Source organism: Punctularia strigosozonata (assembly GCF_000264995.1).
Source record: "Punctularia strigosozonata HHB-11173 SS5 unplaced genomic scaffold PUNSTscaffold_1, whole genome shotgun sequence".
Lineage (NCBI taxonomy): Eukaryota > Fungi > Basidiomycota > Agaricomycetes > Corticiales > Punctulariaceae > Punctularia > Punctularia strigosozonata.
In genome coordinates, this window is record NW_006767433.1 from 3,658,368 (window position 1) to 3,671,247 (window position 12,880).

Here is a 12,880-nt window from a genome sequence, read left to right on the forward strand (position 1 = left end):
AAGACCATCATCTGCGCAGTGGAATAGGGTGCTTCGAGCGCGGCAGTTAGTAGGGCACATGTTAACCAAGCAGACGGTCCAGTACGTCGCGAAAGCTTCGCGGATATCATGCGGCAGCCGATCCGAGATACGGTGGCATGTTTTCCGATGAGGGTAGGTGTCTCCCAAACTGATCTTCTGAGTTGAGCACGAGGGTAGGGGGTGGAACCAGCTGAGACACATCGATACAGACCTGCCGCTTGTATTCGCAGAGATTTTGGAGATCCCGGTTGTGGTCGTGCGTGTGAGGTACAATAAAGAGAGGCTCAAGCCATGGCTCCAGCCTAAGAGCGGACCGCTCAGTAACCGTAGAATCCAATAGATCCAAATCATGAACAACCGACGCGACCCTAGAGAGAAGCACGCGTGTCACCAATCAGCGTGCGCTGTGACTGACCGTGACGCAGCGGTAGAGCCGTCATGGTGACAATTCCCGGTCCGTTGTCGACGACCTCGGCGCCCCTGCTATCGACTGCGAGCCTATCGTCCTAGGCGGCGCTTGATTGCGGCATACTATACCTACCTGTTCATTATCCCATTTTCTCTGTAAGTCGACCTATGTGACTCGAAAATTGCACGAACTGATCCCAGCTGCGCATCTTGCAGGGCGATACCTATTTACGACGATGTGGTGCGATAACTGTCTGCTCGTATTCCCGCTGGTAAGCTACTAGTAAGCGTACTCGCAAAGTACACCGATGGAGATATCTTTTCAGCGTGCCGGAGCCATGGCATGGGCTGCCTTGTTAATGGTAGGCCTCGAATCTTGGTCAAAACGGAGCCGTATTTGATGAACGAATCATGCAGCTGTACAGCGCCATCGGAGGCATGTTCCTGATACTGTGGGGTCAATGGTTTCTCTTCACCTTCCCGGAGTGGTTCGTACGATGCTCGGCCGCTCTACCCATGACCGGCCCTGACAAATGACATCGATCCTATCAGGTTCATCTACGGGGGCATCGGTTTGGCGGTTGCGGCTATAGCGCTGATCAACATATTCGCGCTCTCGAACGTATGGTCCATATGGAATTGCGTAGTGGAGAATGCTAATCCAGCTGCGCAGCGGTCATATATCTGGACACGCGTCTGCAAATCGACCTGGCCGTTCTTGATTGTCATCAGCGCGGTCCGCGCGATCCTCATCTTGGTAGAACTCCAGCGAGGGTGAGTCTTCGACAGGTTTCCCGTGGAGTTCGACGCTCCGCTTTATGCACCCGATTCGTTCGGGGTAGCACCTTCTGATATATTTCTTCGGCCCTTGATGGATCTTCTGACTCCGTTCTTCATGCAGCAAGGGGAAGATCGCTTGGGAATGCGACAACGGCCGGCAGATATGGCCTGAGTCAGAGAGCTACGCCAACGCGTATGGATTCCCAGCAGGGTTCTGCACACCGATGAATGCTCTCTTCATCATCTGGTTTGTCGCCCTAGTGATAGACCTGGTGTGGCAGGTGCGTAGTTTCCTGCACAATTATGACCATCCCTCTTCGTTCGCTCGTTTGAGGATCACGGTTCCCTTCGGATGTGTCGCTCCCCACTCTTCTCCAGTCTTCACTTGGTTTATCACCCTTTCACGCGCCAAACCAATTTGCGCTGTGGTTCTTTCATGGCAGTGTTCTTTGTTGATGCAAGCTCATCAAATTGACGCTTCTTGTTTCGGCGTTTTCGCAGATTTACATGTTCTTCCTCACCTGGCGCTTCGCTAAGCGTTTGGAGCACTACCGCGGCATGCAAGGTCCTTTCAATGGAGGTAAGGGGATCATTAATCTCAGCTTCTGGCTGTTTCCGTCCTCGTGTCCTCCATACCGACGGAACCGTGCACAGCATGTCGACATTTTTCTGATCCACATGTTTTGTTCGTAGGCTACTACAAGGCGTAAATGTGCTGTGGCTTACCGGACGCTGTCAAGCGGCGGTGAAGGGCCGAGTCGGACGCAACTCTGGGTCTCTCCCCGTTCACCTGGACGTTCAACGCCGCGCAGATCGCGGATTCACGGACACCTGCGTTGGCTCAAAGACATTTTACTTCTATCGCCCCTCTGCCACCTCGTAACGTATTTCCGTATTTATTCCTTATCCTTACGATCCATTACGACCTTACGAAACCGCTTACGTCTAACGACCTGTTGTATCGGCTTTTCTTTCTTTGGTCCCGTGCGCTGTACGGGACGCTGCTTCCGGAGTTTACCGCTTGTGATTTGTTCGCCGTCTGCTTGGAATGTTCACGTTACCGAGTATCGGGCGCTCGTAGCTTGCAATACTATTGTTGTATGGCTTTCAAGAACGCAAGTCGTGGGCACTGTAAGGATACGCATCTGTAGGTCCTGGTAAGAGTATGCCGTGATCCGATCCCAGCGAAACAAGGTTCGTCGCCTCGAATGACAATATGGGCGTTTCCGTGGCCGGGAAAGGGAGAAAGCTGTCCATATATCAAGGGGAACCATACGCGTGAGTGGGCCGAACTGTGCTCCTTTGCATGAAGCCGTGGAAAAATGAAAAGCAACCGAGGGGTTCCCAGCTTCTGTCGGCCCTTTCACCCGGGTCATTCTGCGCACTGGCGCTGAGAAGGATAAGACGGTTATGTAGACGTTGTGGATTGCCAGAAGCCAAGGCTGTTCTTATGCTGCGGCCATGACATGTACCATGTTCTCCACCGACGCCGTACAGTACGACGGTTATCGCTCGAACGGAAAGCTGTGAGATCACCGCGGACTTTGGCTGGCCACTCGCGAGAAGGGAAGGGGGAGAAAGTCGTTTAGGTTGGGGTCCCGCAGACGGAGCAGAATCGTCATCCCCCGGGATCACAAGCCAGGGCTGAGTCGTGTGGTCGCAGGCCTCGTGTATTTAATGGGAGAGCAAAGAACGGCCCAGGTCGAGGAAGGGCGGATCTAAGTTGAAACTCTCGTCCGCACCGGCGATATATTGATCGAGCGGGGGCAAAGTGCGGCCGGCGAGGGCTGCTCGTCGGATGAAGAGAGAGAGGGAGTGTGCTGCTGGATCAAACAGGAGGGGGCGGCGAGGCGTGGTGATTGGCGGGGACCGTCGAGAGGGGGTCTGTGAACGGTCGGAGAAACAGGGCGAGAGGATGAGATCGGACGAGTGATTTCCGGTGGGCCGATGGGGCGGGGGGAACTGATGTGGAAGGCGGGAGCAGAAAGAACAGGGCCCGGGTGGTGGGCCCGGCGGAAGAGGGGCTCCTCCCATCTGCGGTCGGCGTTCACTCGCAGAATGAAGGGCGATCTGCGTATCAGCTGCGTCTGCGGTGATTATGGCATTCTCAGGCCTCCGAGGGCTGGCGGCTCTCTGGGTTCCTGGGCCGACACGAGGTTGATGGCGCCCTCCGCCGAAATATATAGCTCGACACCCGGCCTGCTTCCGCTCCCCATCCCTTCCTGGGTCCCCCTTCCTCCCTTCCCTCCCGAGTAGCCTCTGCGCCGAGTACGCGACACCACCTTTCTTCTTGTACTCGTAACGTACGTCTTTCCGTCTCCCGCTCATTTCCGCCCGCTATTGTACTCCACGACGTTGTCGCGACGCGACGCTTACAACAAACCTGCTTCTTCTCAACAGGGCGTTTATACGTTTTCATTTTTTTGTCGTCAACCGCGCAGCAACACCGCGCCTTTTCCTTTTGGTTTATATCCTCCTCCGGGAACCTTCTCGTGCAACAGTACACCACATCTCGCAGTCGCAGCAATGGACGCTACCCTCGTCGAAAGCCCTAAGGACTTCATGGACGGCTCCGTGCCGAACTTCTCGTACGACCCCCTCTTCGGGATCGACTACATGCACGGCTCCCAGCAGATGGCCGTCTCCTCCCTGGGTCGTGAGCATTTAACATGTTTCCCGCCTCCCGCGATCGAAGCTGATCACTATCTCCAGTCCACGGCCAGGCGTCGTCCCCGAGGTTGAACTTCGATACGCTCAACCTCGCCAACATGGAGCCGTACTCGTTCCCCGTCAACCCGTCGTACACGACGTCGCCCTCTCCCGGGCGTCCATACACGCCTCCGGACAACGCCGGCATTTACCCCGCGGCCCTCTCCGGCCCGAGCGCCGGTGAGCTCTCTTCGGACAGCATGTCCCATCGCCGCCGGGGCAGCGGCACCGCCTCGCCCGCGTCCTCCGCGCACGGCGGCTCGAACCTTTCGGCAGTCCCGCGCTCCCATCGTTTCAACCCGCTCGGTCCGTCCGGTATCCCCAGCAGGGCCGTCCGTGAACGCAAGAAGCGTACCAAGACCGAGGACTTTGGCAGCGACGACGAGGATGACGTCGAGTTCACCCCTTCCAGCCTTCCCGCTGGTTCCGATATGTGAGCATCACCATCCGTCAACTTGCCCACGCGCGGCGACTTAAATGGCACGCTTTGCTAACTCAGGTCTATTGAAAGGCGTCGCGAGGAAATCCGTCGCCAACGTATCGAGTCGGAACAGCGCCGGAGGGATGAACTCCGCGACGGCTACCGCAGGCTCAAGGACGCGCTCCCCGTGTCCAACCAGAAGTCCAGCAAGGTTTGCCTGCTCGACCGCGGTATGCTTCTGTTCATGTGATCTCGGTCATCAGAAACGGCAACTGACGTGCGCCTCCAGCGACGACCCACATCAAGTACTTGGAGATGACGAACCAGCAACTGCAGACCCGTGTTCAACAGGCCGAGGCCGAGGTACAGCGGCTGCGCCAGTCAGTAGCACCTTGCTTTCTGCGCTTTGTATAGTTTCGCTGACGACTATCTTTCTCAGGTTCAACGAGGCGCTCATGCTCGGCACCGCTGAGCAGCGCCACGCAGCAGCTGCCGCTGCCGCCGCCGCGTCCACCACCAACGTATACTAAGCGGCCTGTTCGGACATCAAAAGTCGCGTTGCACCGACGACATGGAAGGCCGCGGCTTAGCCGCGCGCCGAATGATCACGATATTTACGCCTGCCTGGCCGCAGGTTCTGCATGCTACCACGGACCTCACGCATCCTCCTCATCGCATCATTGTATCCTTAAATCCCGCATTGCTCCTCATTTCTCTAATCACCTGTTCTTTACACCGTTACGACCCTCGCCTTCTACTGCATTCACGCTCGATGCTTTTTTTGTTGTGGAGAGCTTGGTCACTTTTAGCGCGTCCGCGACGCTCCCAACGTTCTGTCCTGCGGGTCCATCGGTCGCGCACCAGGCCGTGCCCATCGCTTCCCGATGACCCAACGCTCCCCGCATATATGCGGAGCCCCCGTTGTTTCGATAACGACACCCAACCGATGATTATCCTACCCAACACGACGGCCCCTCCTTGGAGGATGCTCGGAGAAGACACCACACGACGCAAGACTGCTCGTCCGAGCTTGAGGCGCATCGGTCCTAGCGGCCGCACCTTACGCACCTATCGTAGGTGTAACGCCTCGCTGGCGGCAGCTCTATCTTGTCTCTTTTAGAACTGTCGATGTCTCCCATCCACCCCCATCGAAGTACTCCCGTCTGCGCCATGGAGGCGACGACCACTTCACTGTGGTTCCGTGCCCCGGCGTGCCAACACACTGGCTTTTGGCGGTCCGACCCTCTCCCGGTCATCACCGGCTACGCAGGCTCTTCACGAACGTTCAACCAAGTCACTTGCCTTGAGGCATCCACATCAACAGCATTCATCATGTCCTTGTACACGTTACTTATTGCACGAACGTCATTTATGTCCTGTCACGTCCACCCCTCTCCCCATCCACAACACAGTCCATACTGAGCGTCTCGACATTTGTCCTCGCTCATGCCATCGACTACGCCGACTGACCCCCACGTCCACCTTACCGCTCCCGACACCTCGACGAGAGCTCGCGAGCTTTGCCTCTTCCCTTTCCCTCGCGAACGACAACCACTCCGATCGACCGAGCTGGGCTGCTACCGCCTACGCTCCACGGGCCTTACCAAGCACGGCTCTGTGTCGCATTTCACATTGGAGGTCGCTTCTGGCGGATACATGGCGGATGGCGCGTCCTAGTATTCGTAGATGGCTTCAAGCCGTCGAAGGCTTACTCGATGCCCGGCGGACTGTTTCGATTCTTCCTTCCGTTTGCATGCAGCACTCGGCGATGTCGCTCACGACATTCCTTCTCGCGCTTTCGTCAGTCCTCGCAGGGGGCGTTGCTGGCTAGTCCACCGCCCACACGCGTGGCCACCCGTTGGCCTATGAGAAGGTTTGTTCGTTCGAGCAAGGGCTCCCCGTTTTCGCGACATGTCGACGATCGGTCGATAACGCAGACTTTCCTCCGCGCAGGCTGTTCGCTTTGTCCGCCAGTCGGGCGCAGCGTTCCGCCCCTGTTTGCTCTCGCAGGCCTGCTGCCACACCTACATAGTACTCCGTATGCTCCGCACGCCGTTCCGTCCGCCTTGGACAACCTCCTTCATGCGATGGGCTTGCTTTGCCCGGTCGGTCTGGTCCTCGTCACGCTTTTTGCTTGATGGACGATCGGCTTTTTTTAATTTCTTTCAGAATCGGTGGGAGTAGACTACGTCTTAGCGATTTGTTAGACAGACGACTTCGACACGTCCATAGTCACATATCTACCATCCGAGTTGAATGGATGATTCATTGATATATACTGGATTTCGGCGCATCGAGTCCGCTACTGCCCATCAGTGCTATTCTAAGGAGGCTTGTGTACGATGTGTGGGGGGTCGGGAGTCTAGGGTCTTGGTGCAGGATCCAGATTCCGTTTCGGATCCACGATCGAATCGATGCTCGAGTAGCGAAGTTCAAGCTGGCCCTTGCGTCACCGGCGCGATCTTCACATCTTGGGCCCGATCTACTACAATCTTGTACACTCTTTCGTCTTCCTTCAAACGGCAGCATGTCTGATACAGCGACCCTGAAGCGCCAACTGAAGATTAAATCAGGAGCAGCGAAACGGTCAGCCGCATGCGCCTGAAACACGGGCATGTACGAGAGCACGCATGCTTATGAGGACACGATCCGATAGGTTACTCAAAGAGCACAACTCGTATCGCAATGAAGCGGAGCAACTACAGCTGAAGCGCGATAAACTGATAGCGGACGGCGCGGAGGAATGGGACGTGAAGAACGCAGTGAGCTCTCTCGACATGTGTTGCCCCTTATGGCCAACTTGATGGAAGGAATGACCAGGGTCGGCTTGTGGAAGAGTCGAACAAGATGGTGGTGGACACTGCCCATCGTCTGGGCAGCACGGTGCAAGAGCTTCGCGAACTTGTCGTGAGTTCAGCATGGCCGTTCCATCGTACTAAAAGGCTTCACGGCTCCATCCACGCTGTAGGTCGACGCGAAGAAGAAGACAGAGTTGGCAGGAGACGACGACTTGTTGAAGGCCGAGGATGCGCTGGAAGAGGCCAGCGTCTGAAGAGTGTCTGTCAGCAATCGATCATGAATCAAGCCGTGTTTGATTACGATATGTGTACATACTTTACCATACGGTTGATTTTATTTAGCGTCGATGAACGCTCGTAGCGATTAGCTTGTGTCGTCGAAGACCATTTGATCTTTGCTTTGGGCATCATCCGCCTCCTTCGCTTCTTTCAGCCGTTTCAAGGCGTCCACAACGAGCAGCCAAGCATCGCGTTCCACGCGTTCTTCTTGGAGCCCGCGACTGCGCTTGCCTGCGGCCAGACCGACAGAAGGGAGACCAACGCCCAGAGGGGGCGGCACGAAGCCCGGCGGAGGGGCCTGGATGGTCGACGGTGCAATGCGAGACTGTCTTATGTGTGCCAGCGTGGAGCGAATGGCAAATTGAATCGACTGTATCAGAACATCGGTCAGTATGGGTAAGGGGCAAGGGATTTGACGACATCCTTACATCCAATCGTTCAAAGTACTCGCTGACCTCGAGTACTAACTGCTCAGAACGCTCTTCTCCGCGTGGGAGGGAGTCCCCCTCCGTATCTGTTTGAGGGAGAGTCAAAAGTGAGATACTCGAAGCCGCTAGGGACAATAGACGGCTGATATCCTGAACGTATAGCTTATGAGTAGGGTAGCCCAGGGGAATAGGGTTGCGTACTTTCTCAACTTCCCCGAGTACATAGATCTGCCGCGATGTACGACTGCTAGTCCATATTGGATCTATCTCGTCTTCTATTTGTTGCGTAGGCGCTGACATTGTGGACTTAGTCAAAAGGCTCAGTGCCGCCCGCCGATCACGACGACTCGCCACTTCCAATCCCGACGAGCGAATCAGAGAAGCGGTACAATTTCATTGCATTCGGGGCATCAGATAGTCTATTACATTGCTTACATAGGTGGAGACCACTGCAAGGAGCAAGAACAAGATTGTCGTCACGGTCCATCCCTACGTTGTACTGGCATGAGAGAAACAGCCACAACGTACAACAATCACCTAGTGCACGGAAGACCGAAGCCTATCAGAAAGTCAGTTGATATCTCGATGCATTCTTTCCGTGTCCACCCCGGATCATCGCCAGTCGTGTGTAGGTCGTAGCCGTCGTAAATATGTTGGATGCATGCGATACAAGGTACATTGCTTGCGATGAGTTGAAAAGAAGCATGAGAACGGCGGTTGCGGAGATTATGGGGGCGAGTCGGATGCCGCGAGGGTCGTCGGCCAGCAAGTTCGATCACGCTCGGATTGATTGCAGGAAAGTGGCATGCAAAGTCATCGATGGGGTGCTGCGGCACTTGTAATACGACGATCCGGCGTCGACTACGAGGGCCATGCACATCGGAGGAACCCAAGGCGACAAGGCGTCTGCTGGGGCAAAAGCATGGCAAGAAAAGGAGGGAATAGAAGGGCAGGGAGGAGAGCGAGAGGAAGCAGTACGATGGTCCGACGAGCAAAGAGAGAATGGATGCAATCAATATCCGGCTTCGGAACCGCTGGACTCCTCATTTGGAGGATTCTGCCCCTGCACAGACGTGAGGGAGTGCGAGGACGGGTTTATCTCCGGAGGAGGCGACAATGGACGACTGTCGATAGGATGGACGGGCTGTCCAGGCGAAGGCGTATCGACCGCGAGCGATATCTTCTCGTTCAGCGCGCGGAGGCGTTGAACTTCTTGATCTAGCGCGGCGAGACGCTGGTTCAGCTGCTGGTTTTGCTTCTCAAGGTGCACAATGTGATTGGTGGCTTGAGGGAGAAATCAGAGACCAGATGGCTACGCAGAGACAGTGAAGTACCTCTTTCCAAAAGAGACACCTTGCTGCTTTTTTGGTTTGACACAGGCAAGACGTCCTTCAGTTTTGCATATCCATCACGTAGTTCGTCTCGCCGGCGTTGTTCCGCCTCTATCCTCTGGCGACGAGTGGCCTCCTTCCTCGTGCTAGCGATAGCTTCAGCCAGGGAGACGTGTCCCATGTTGTCTCCTTCGTCGTCCGAAAGCGATCTGTCGCGGCTGCGCCGACCTGACGAACCTGACGGTGATGGCGTTGGGTGATACCCACGAATATGCCGATGAACAAGACTGTGGCCCCGAGAGGATACAGGTGAGCCGGCGCCGCTACTATCCCTGGAATGGGTTTGATATAGGCCTTCCCCAGAAGTGTCTGAGCCCGAGACGGGGGGAGACAATGGATCGTATATGCTGGGCGAAGCAGGTGGGGGCGAGGCAGCAATCGGCAATCCCACGTGTTGGGGGGGCGTTGCGGTGGGGTTATACATGGGTTGTTGCGGATACGGGGGTGGCATGTTCATGGCACGGTACTGGAGGCCTTGCATGTCTGCCGCCGACAGGGAGCCTAGGAACGTGATCTTTGAGATCGACATGAGGACGGGAGAGAGCGAGTATGAGACACACGAGGTGGTGCTCCAGGATGCACAACAGGGAATCCCCCCTGCATCTGCTGGGCATATTGCAGGCCGTATTGCCCTTCAGTATGCTGTTGCTGGTCGTAAAACCCGTAAGGGTTGTTTACAAGATTCTGACTGGGATCATCATGGATATGTTGCCCTCCATCCATGTTAAGTCGTGGGGGTCGTAAATCGTATAATCGTATACACGATAAGATGTAGAGAACCGGACACAAGACACGGGGAAAGAAGGGGGAACGCGACGGGGCACGCCTCATACGTGCAGGCCGCTTGCTCAACATACTGTCCACGTGCCTCGCGCCTCGCGGTCACCACGAGGCAGCGAGCTAGCGCAGCTTTTAGCCGGGCCTGGTCCGCCGCATTAATCGTTTTATGGAAGTGCTGGTATGCGGAAGAGGTAACGGCAGCCCCATCGTCCCAGGAGAAGCTTCAACGAGCCGACTGTGGCACTTTGGTGGCGTCTCAGAGTCATCTCCGCCATTACAGTATAGCGCGCGATTACGGTACGCCTCTGAGGGACATGATAGTATCAAATACATGTCTTACCTCTCCAATGTGCGTTGTACTCCGGTCCTCAAGTTCGCCGACAAACGAGCACCGTATTCGGGAACCCTCGGATATCTCAGGCGCAAGTATCAGTAGATTCGGTCTCCGACTGTCCAAACTGCAAGGATCTGAACTTCGCGCCTTCGTGTCCGTGCGTGAACAAGTTGTTGGATTTAGCACGAAAAGTCCGTGTTCAGCGTGTGAGGAAGCAGTACATCTCCGTACTAGTACGCAGCACCAGCGGGACATTCGCGGACTCTCACAGCGTTTTCTGACCAAACTGAAGGACATTTGTTTTGGGTTGTCAGGAGACATATAATGGCGTGCGTCCGGCTGCATCATACGAGAACGTTCAGGTAACAGTCGTATTCCGGGCTATCCGATCCTTTCCAGCCGACTGAAGGTTATTGTTGAGCCTTGTGTTTGATAAACAATACACCGTTGTAACTCTCACCGCATTGCCAACAATCTAGGATCCCGTGCGGATCGTATTTCTGTTTGATCTGCAGGAGTGTTTGGTAGTTTGCCCCCCAGTATGCCTGCTCGTGGTCTGTCTCGTAGACATCACCTTCATTGAAATAAGCCCCCGATTCGGGAGCGATGTCTCTGTAGGCTTGGGTTACATTATGCACCGTCGAGTAAATCAACTTTTTGTCGTTCAGGGTAGCGTTGTAATTCCACGATCCACGACTCACGCCGAGCTGATGGTGACGAGAATCGTCAATCTCAAACCCGAAGATAGAATACCGAATGATGACACTAACATGCCACAGTGAATTGTACCATGCCGGTGTGATACTAGTAGCGTTCCTCGACCCTTTGTATAGGAACGGTGTGCCTTGGATAATATACGGGCCCGCGGTTGTAAGGAATTTAATCATGTTGGAGGAAATTTTTGTGCGACCATCAGCCGACTGGAACAACTGGGTGGGCATGAGCCGGGTGCCAAGGATGGTTGGCACGCCTACAGCGGCTTCCGCCACCAGAACGTATTTGTTGAAGAATGCTAGCCAGGTAAGCGTTTCGATAACCGCCGTGCCCCCGTTCCGGAGCGCAAATGCAACCGCCGGTGCAACACTTGCGTGCGCTTCTTCAAGCGACAAAAGCGGTGTCACGTTGATCAGGGATGTGGCCTAGGACATACCGTGAGTCAAGACGAAGTTCAGCAGACATGGCGCACTTGCCGTCATATGACCGCCCCAGCCTTCTGTTCCCCAGCCGAGAGCCTTATCAACCAGTAACTCAAGCCAATCACCTTGGGCGGTCAAATTCCCGGTATGTTTGATGGAGGCACTGGAGGTATTCGTTAAGCACACTTGTGGAGGGCAAGGCTACTGCTAGCAACTAACACCTGTAGCAAAATGGAGGTGGGCTCCACAGCATGAGAACTCTCGAGCACGACACCGAAAGTCGAACCTCCGCCACCCCTTAGCGCCCAGAATAAGTCTGCGTTTTCGCATTCGTTGACAGTACGATATACGCCATCTGGCGTGACCACTTTGAATTGGCGTACGCGATCGACTCCGAGGCCGTAAATGGGTGATAGCACGCTGTGGCCACCTCCCTGGGAGTAAACGTTGACATGGAATGAGAAAGATGGGCGAGAACCTGTCTTACCATCACCCAGCCGCCACTGGCTGCAATGGTCTGGTGATATCCGCCGATTGCAGTTAAGTTATTCAGGTCAGCGAATTGGTATATTTCCTGCCAGCTGACACCTGCTCCGACGGTGATTGCATGGTACCTCACCGTATCTGGGCAACCGGATGGGGTGAAGGAAGAGGAGTAGGTAATCCCTTTGAGATTGTGCACCTGATAAGGAGGACGTTCGATATATCCACAGGCCAAAAATTTGCAAACACTTACCCAGAGACCAAGAGCACCCTTCTTGGAGGAACGTCCCTTGTAGTCGTGTCCACTGTTCTTGATAACCAAAGGAACGCCATGCCTTGAACTGAATTCATAAGCAGAAACCACATCCGATGCCGCTTGAACGTCGATCTGATTGTCTGACGCGTTTAAGGGCAATGGAACAGCAAATTTGCATAGGAACGTACATAGCGCGGTGCGATACTACCCTGTGAGCAGTTGAACGAGGTCCATGCATCCGGGTTCGTGGGGTTGGTATCATCAAGGAGGCACTGTTTAGACTCGCTTTGACAGCCTTCCCATTCAGATATCATATATGCGCCAAATTCGGCTACTCTGAAAGATGCATTGGTATATCCCGCCTCTATCGCTGAACAGGCGGACGCGTCCCTGACAACATCATGGCCATTCACGATGGAGAAGCATGAACCAGCCAGAGGAAAGGCACTATAGAGACGTCCGTCGACACTGTTGTTGAGTGCGTGCCATGTTTGTTCGTCTGGTGTGACACCCCAAGCCGACGATGCAAGGCCGAGGAAGAGGAAACTAGCGATCATGCTGGCAATCGTATAAACCGCGATTTCGGGGATACCGCAGTACACGCAGGTAGTAGGAGGTCGGAAGCATATATGCGCACGATAAGAGATTATGACCCG

The 12,880-nt window shown here is 55.0% G+C and overlaps 6 protein-coding genes across 6 annotated transcripts; 3 read left to right on the top strand and 3 right to left on the bottom strand.

Annotated features, from left to right (window-relative positions):
- The first annotated feature begins 491 nt into the window (after window positions 1-491).
- Window positions 492-2,318, top strand: PUNSTDRAFT_117905 (uncharacterized protein). Its single transcript, XM_007379259.1, has 9 exons — window positions 492-585; window positions 646-701; window positions 756-791; window positions 847-917; window positions 982-1,051; window positions 1,103-1,203; window positions 1,331-1,490; window positions 1,711-1,789; window positions 1,903-2,318. Exons 2-9 carry the CDS (start codon window positions 666-668, stop codon window positions 1,917-1,919), a joined length of 570 nt encoding a protein of 189 aa, XP_007379321.1. The 5' UTR covers window positions 492-585; window positions 646-665; the 3' UTR covers window positions 1,920-2,318.
- Window positions 2,319-3,977: 1,659 nt separating this feature from the next.
- On the top strand, window positions 3,978-4,869 carry PUNSTDRAFT_56599 (uncharacterized protein; the record flags this gene model as incomplete). The annotated part of the gene is made up of 4 exons (XM_007379260.1): window positions 3,978-4,351; window positions 4,430-4,569; window positions 4,629-4,719; window positions 4,779-4,869. The coding sequence occupies 4 exons, from the start codon at window positions 3,978-3,980 to the stop codon at window positions 4,867-4,869; spliced, it is 696 nt and encodes a 231-aa protein (XP_007379322.1).
- A 1,997-nt stretch (window positions 4,870-6,866) lies between these two features.
- On the top strand, window positions 6,867-7,391 carry PUNSTDRAFT_41634 (uncharacterized protein; the record flags this gene model as incomplete). Its single annotated transcript, XM_007379261.1, has 4 exons — window positions 6,867-6,925; window positions 6,996-7,101; window positions 7,160-7,246; window positions 7,308-7,391. The coding sequence occupies 4 exons, from the start codon at window positions 6,867-6,869 to the stop codon at window positions 7,389-7,391; spliced, it is 336 nt and encodes a 111-aa protein (XP_007379323.1).
- A 110-nt stretch (window positions 7,392-7,501) lies between these two features.
- On the bottom strand, window positions 7,502-8,144 carry PUNSTDRAFT_130040 (uncharacterized protein; the record flags this gene model as incomplete). The annotated part of the gene is made up of 3 exons (XM_007379262.1): window positions 7,502-7,786; window positions 7,845-7,994; window positions 8,046-8,144. 3 exons carry the CDS (start codon window positions 8,142-8,144, stop codon window positions 7,502-7,504), a joined length of 534 nt encoding a protein of 177 aa, XP_007379324.1.
- An 82-nt stretch (window positions 8,145-8,226) lies between these two features.
- On the bottom strand, window positions 8,227-10,017 carry PUNSTDRAFT_80751 (uncharacterized protein). Its single transcript, XM_007379263.1, has 3 exons — window positions 9,796-10,017; window positions 9,179-9,736; window positions 8,227-9,128 (listed from the first exon to the last, which is right to left on the bottom strand). Exons 1-3 carry the CDS (start codon window positions 9,956-9,958, stop codon window positions 8,857-8,859), a joined length of 993 nt encoding a protein of 330 aa, XP_007379325.1. The 5' UTR covers window positions 9,959-10,017; the 3' UTR covers window positions 8,227-8,856.
- A 676-nt stretch (window positions 10,018-10,693) lies between these two features.
- Window positions 10,694-12,781, bottom strand: PUNSTDRAFT_117909 (isoamyl alcohol oxidase; the record flags this gene model as incomplete). The annotated part of the gene is made up of 8 exons (XM_007379264.1): window positions 10,694-10,752; window positions 10,810-11,056; window positions 11,120-11,488; window positions 11,540-11,648; window positions 11,705-11,919; window positions 11,973-12,167; window positions 12,222-12,356; window positions 12,413-12,781. 8 exons carry the CDS (start codon window positions 12,779-12,781, stop codon window positions 10,694-10,696), a joined length of 1,698 nt encoding a protein of 565 aa, XP_007379326.1.
- Window positions 12,782-12,880: the final 99 nt, after the last annotated feature.

Bases quoted from the DNA above. Each gene is read 5' to 3' on its own strand.
- PUNSTDRAFT_117905 (XM_007379259.1), top strand. From the start codon at position 666: ATGTGGTGCGATAACTGTCTGCTCGTATTCCCGCTG. The intron at 1,204-1,330 runs GTGAGTCTTCGA...TTCTTCATGCAG, and splicing joins TTGGTAGAACTCCAGCGAGG to CAAGGGGAAGATCGCTTGGG. The intron at 1,491-1,710 runs GTGCGTAGTTTC...GCGTTTTCGCAG, and splicing joins TGATAGACCTGGTGTGGCAG to ATTTACATGTTCTTCCTCAC.
- PUNSTDRAFT_80751 (XM_007379263.1), bottom strand. From the start codon at position 9,958: ATGGATGGAGGGCAACATATCCATGATGATCCCAGTCAGAATCTTGTA. The intron at 9,737-9,795 runs GTGTGTCTCATA...TCACGTTCCTAG, and splicing joins GCATCCTGGAGCACCACCTC to GCTCCCTGTCGGCGGCAGAC. The intron at 9,129-9,178 runs GTACTTCACTGT...TTCTCCCTCAAG, and splicing joins GGTGTCTCTTTTGGAAAGAG to CCACCAATCACATTGTGCAC.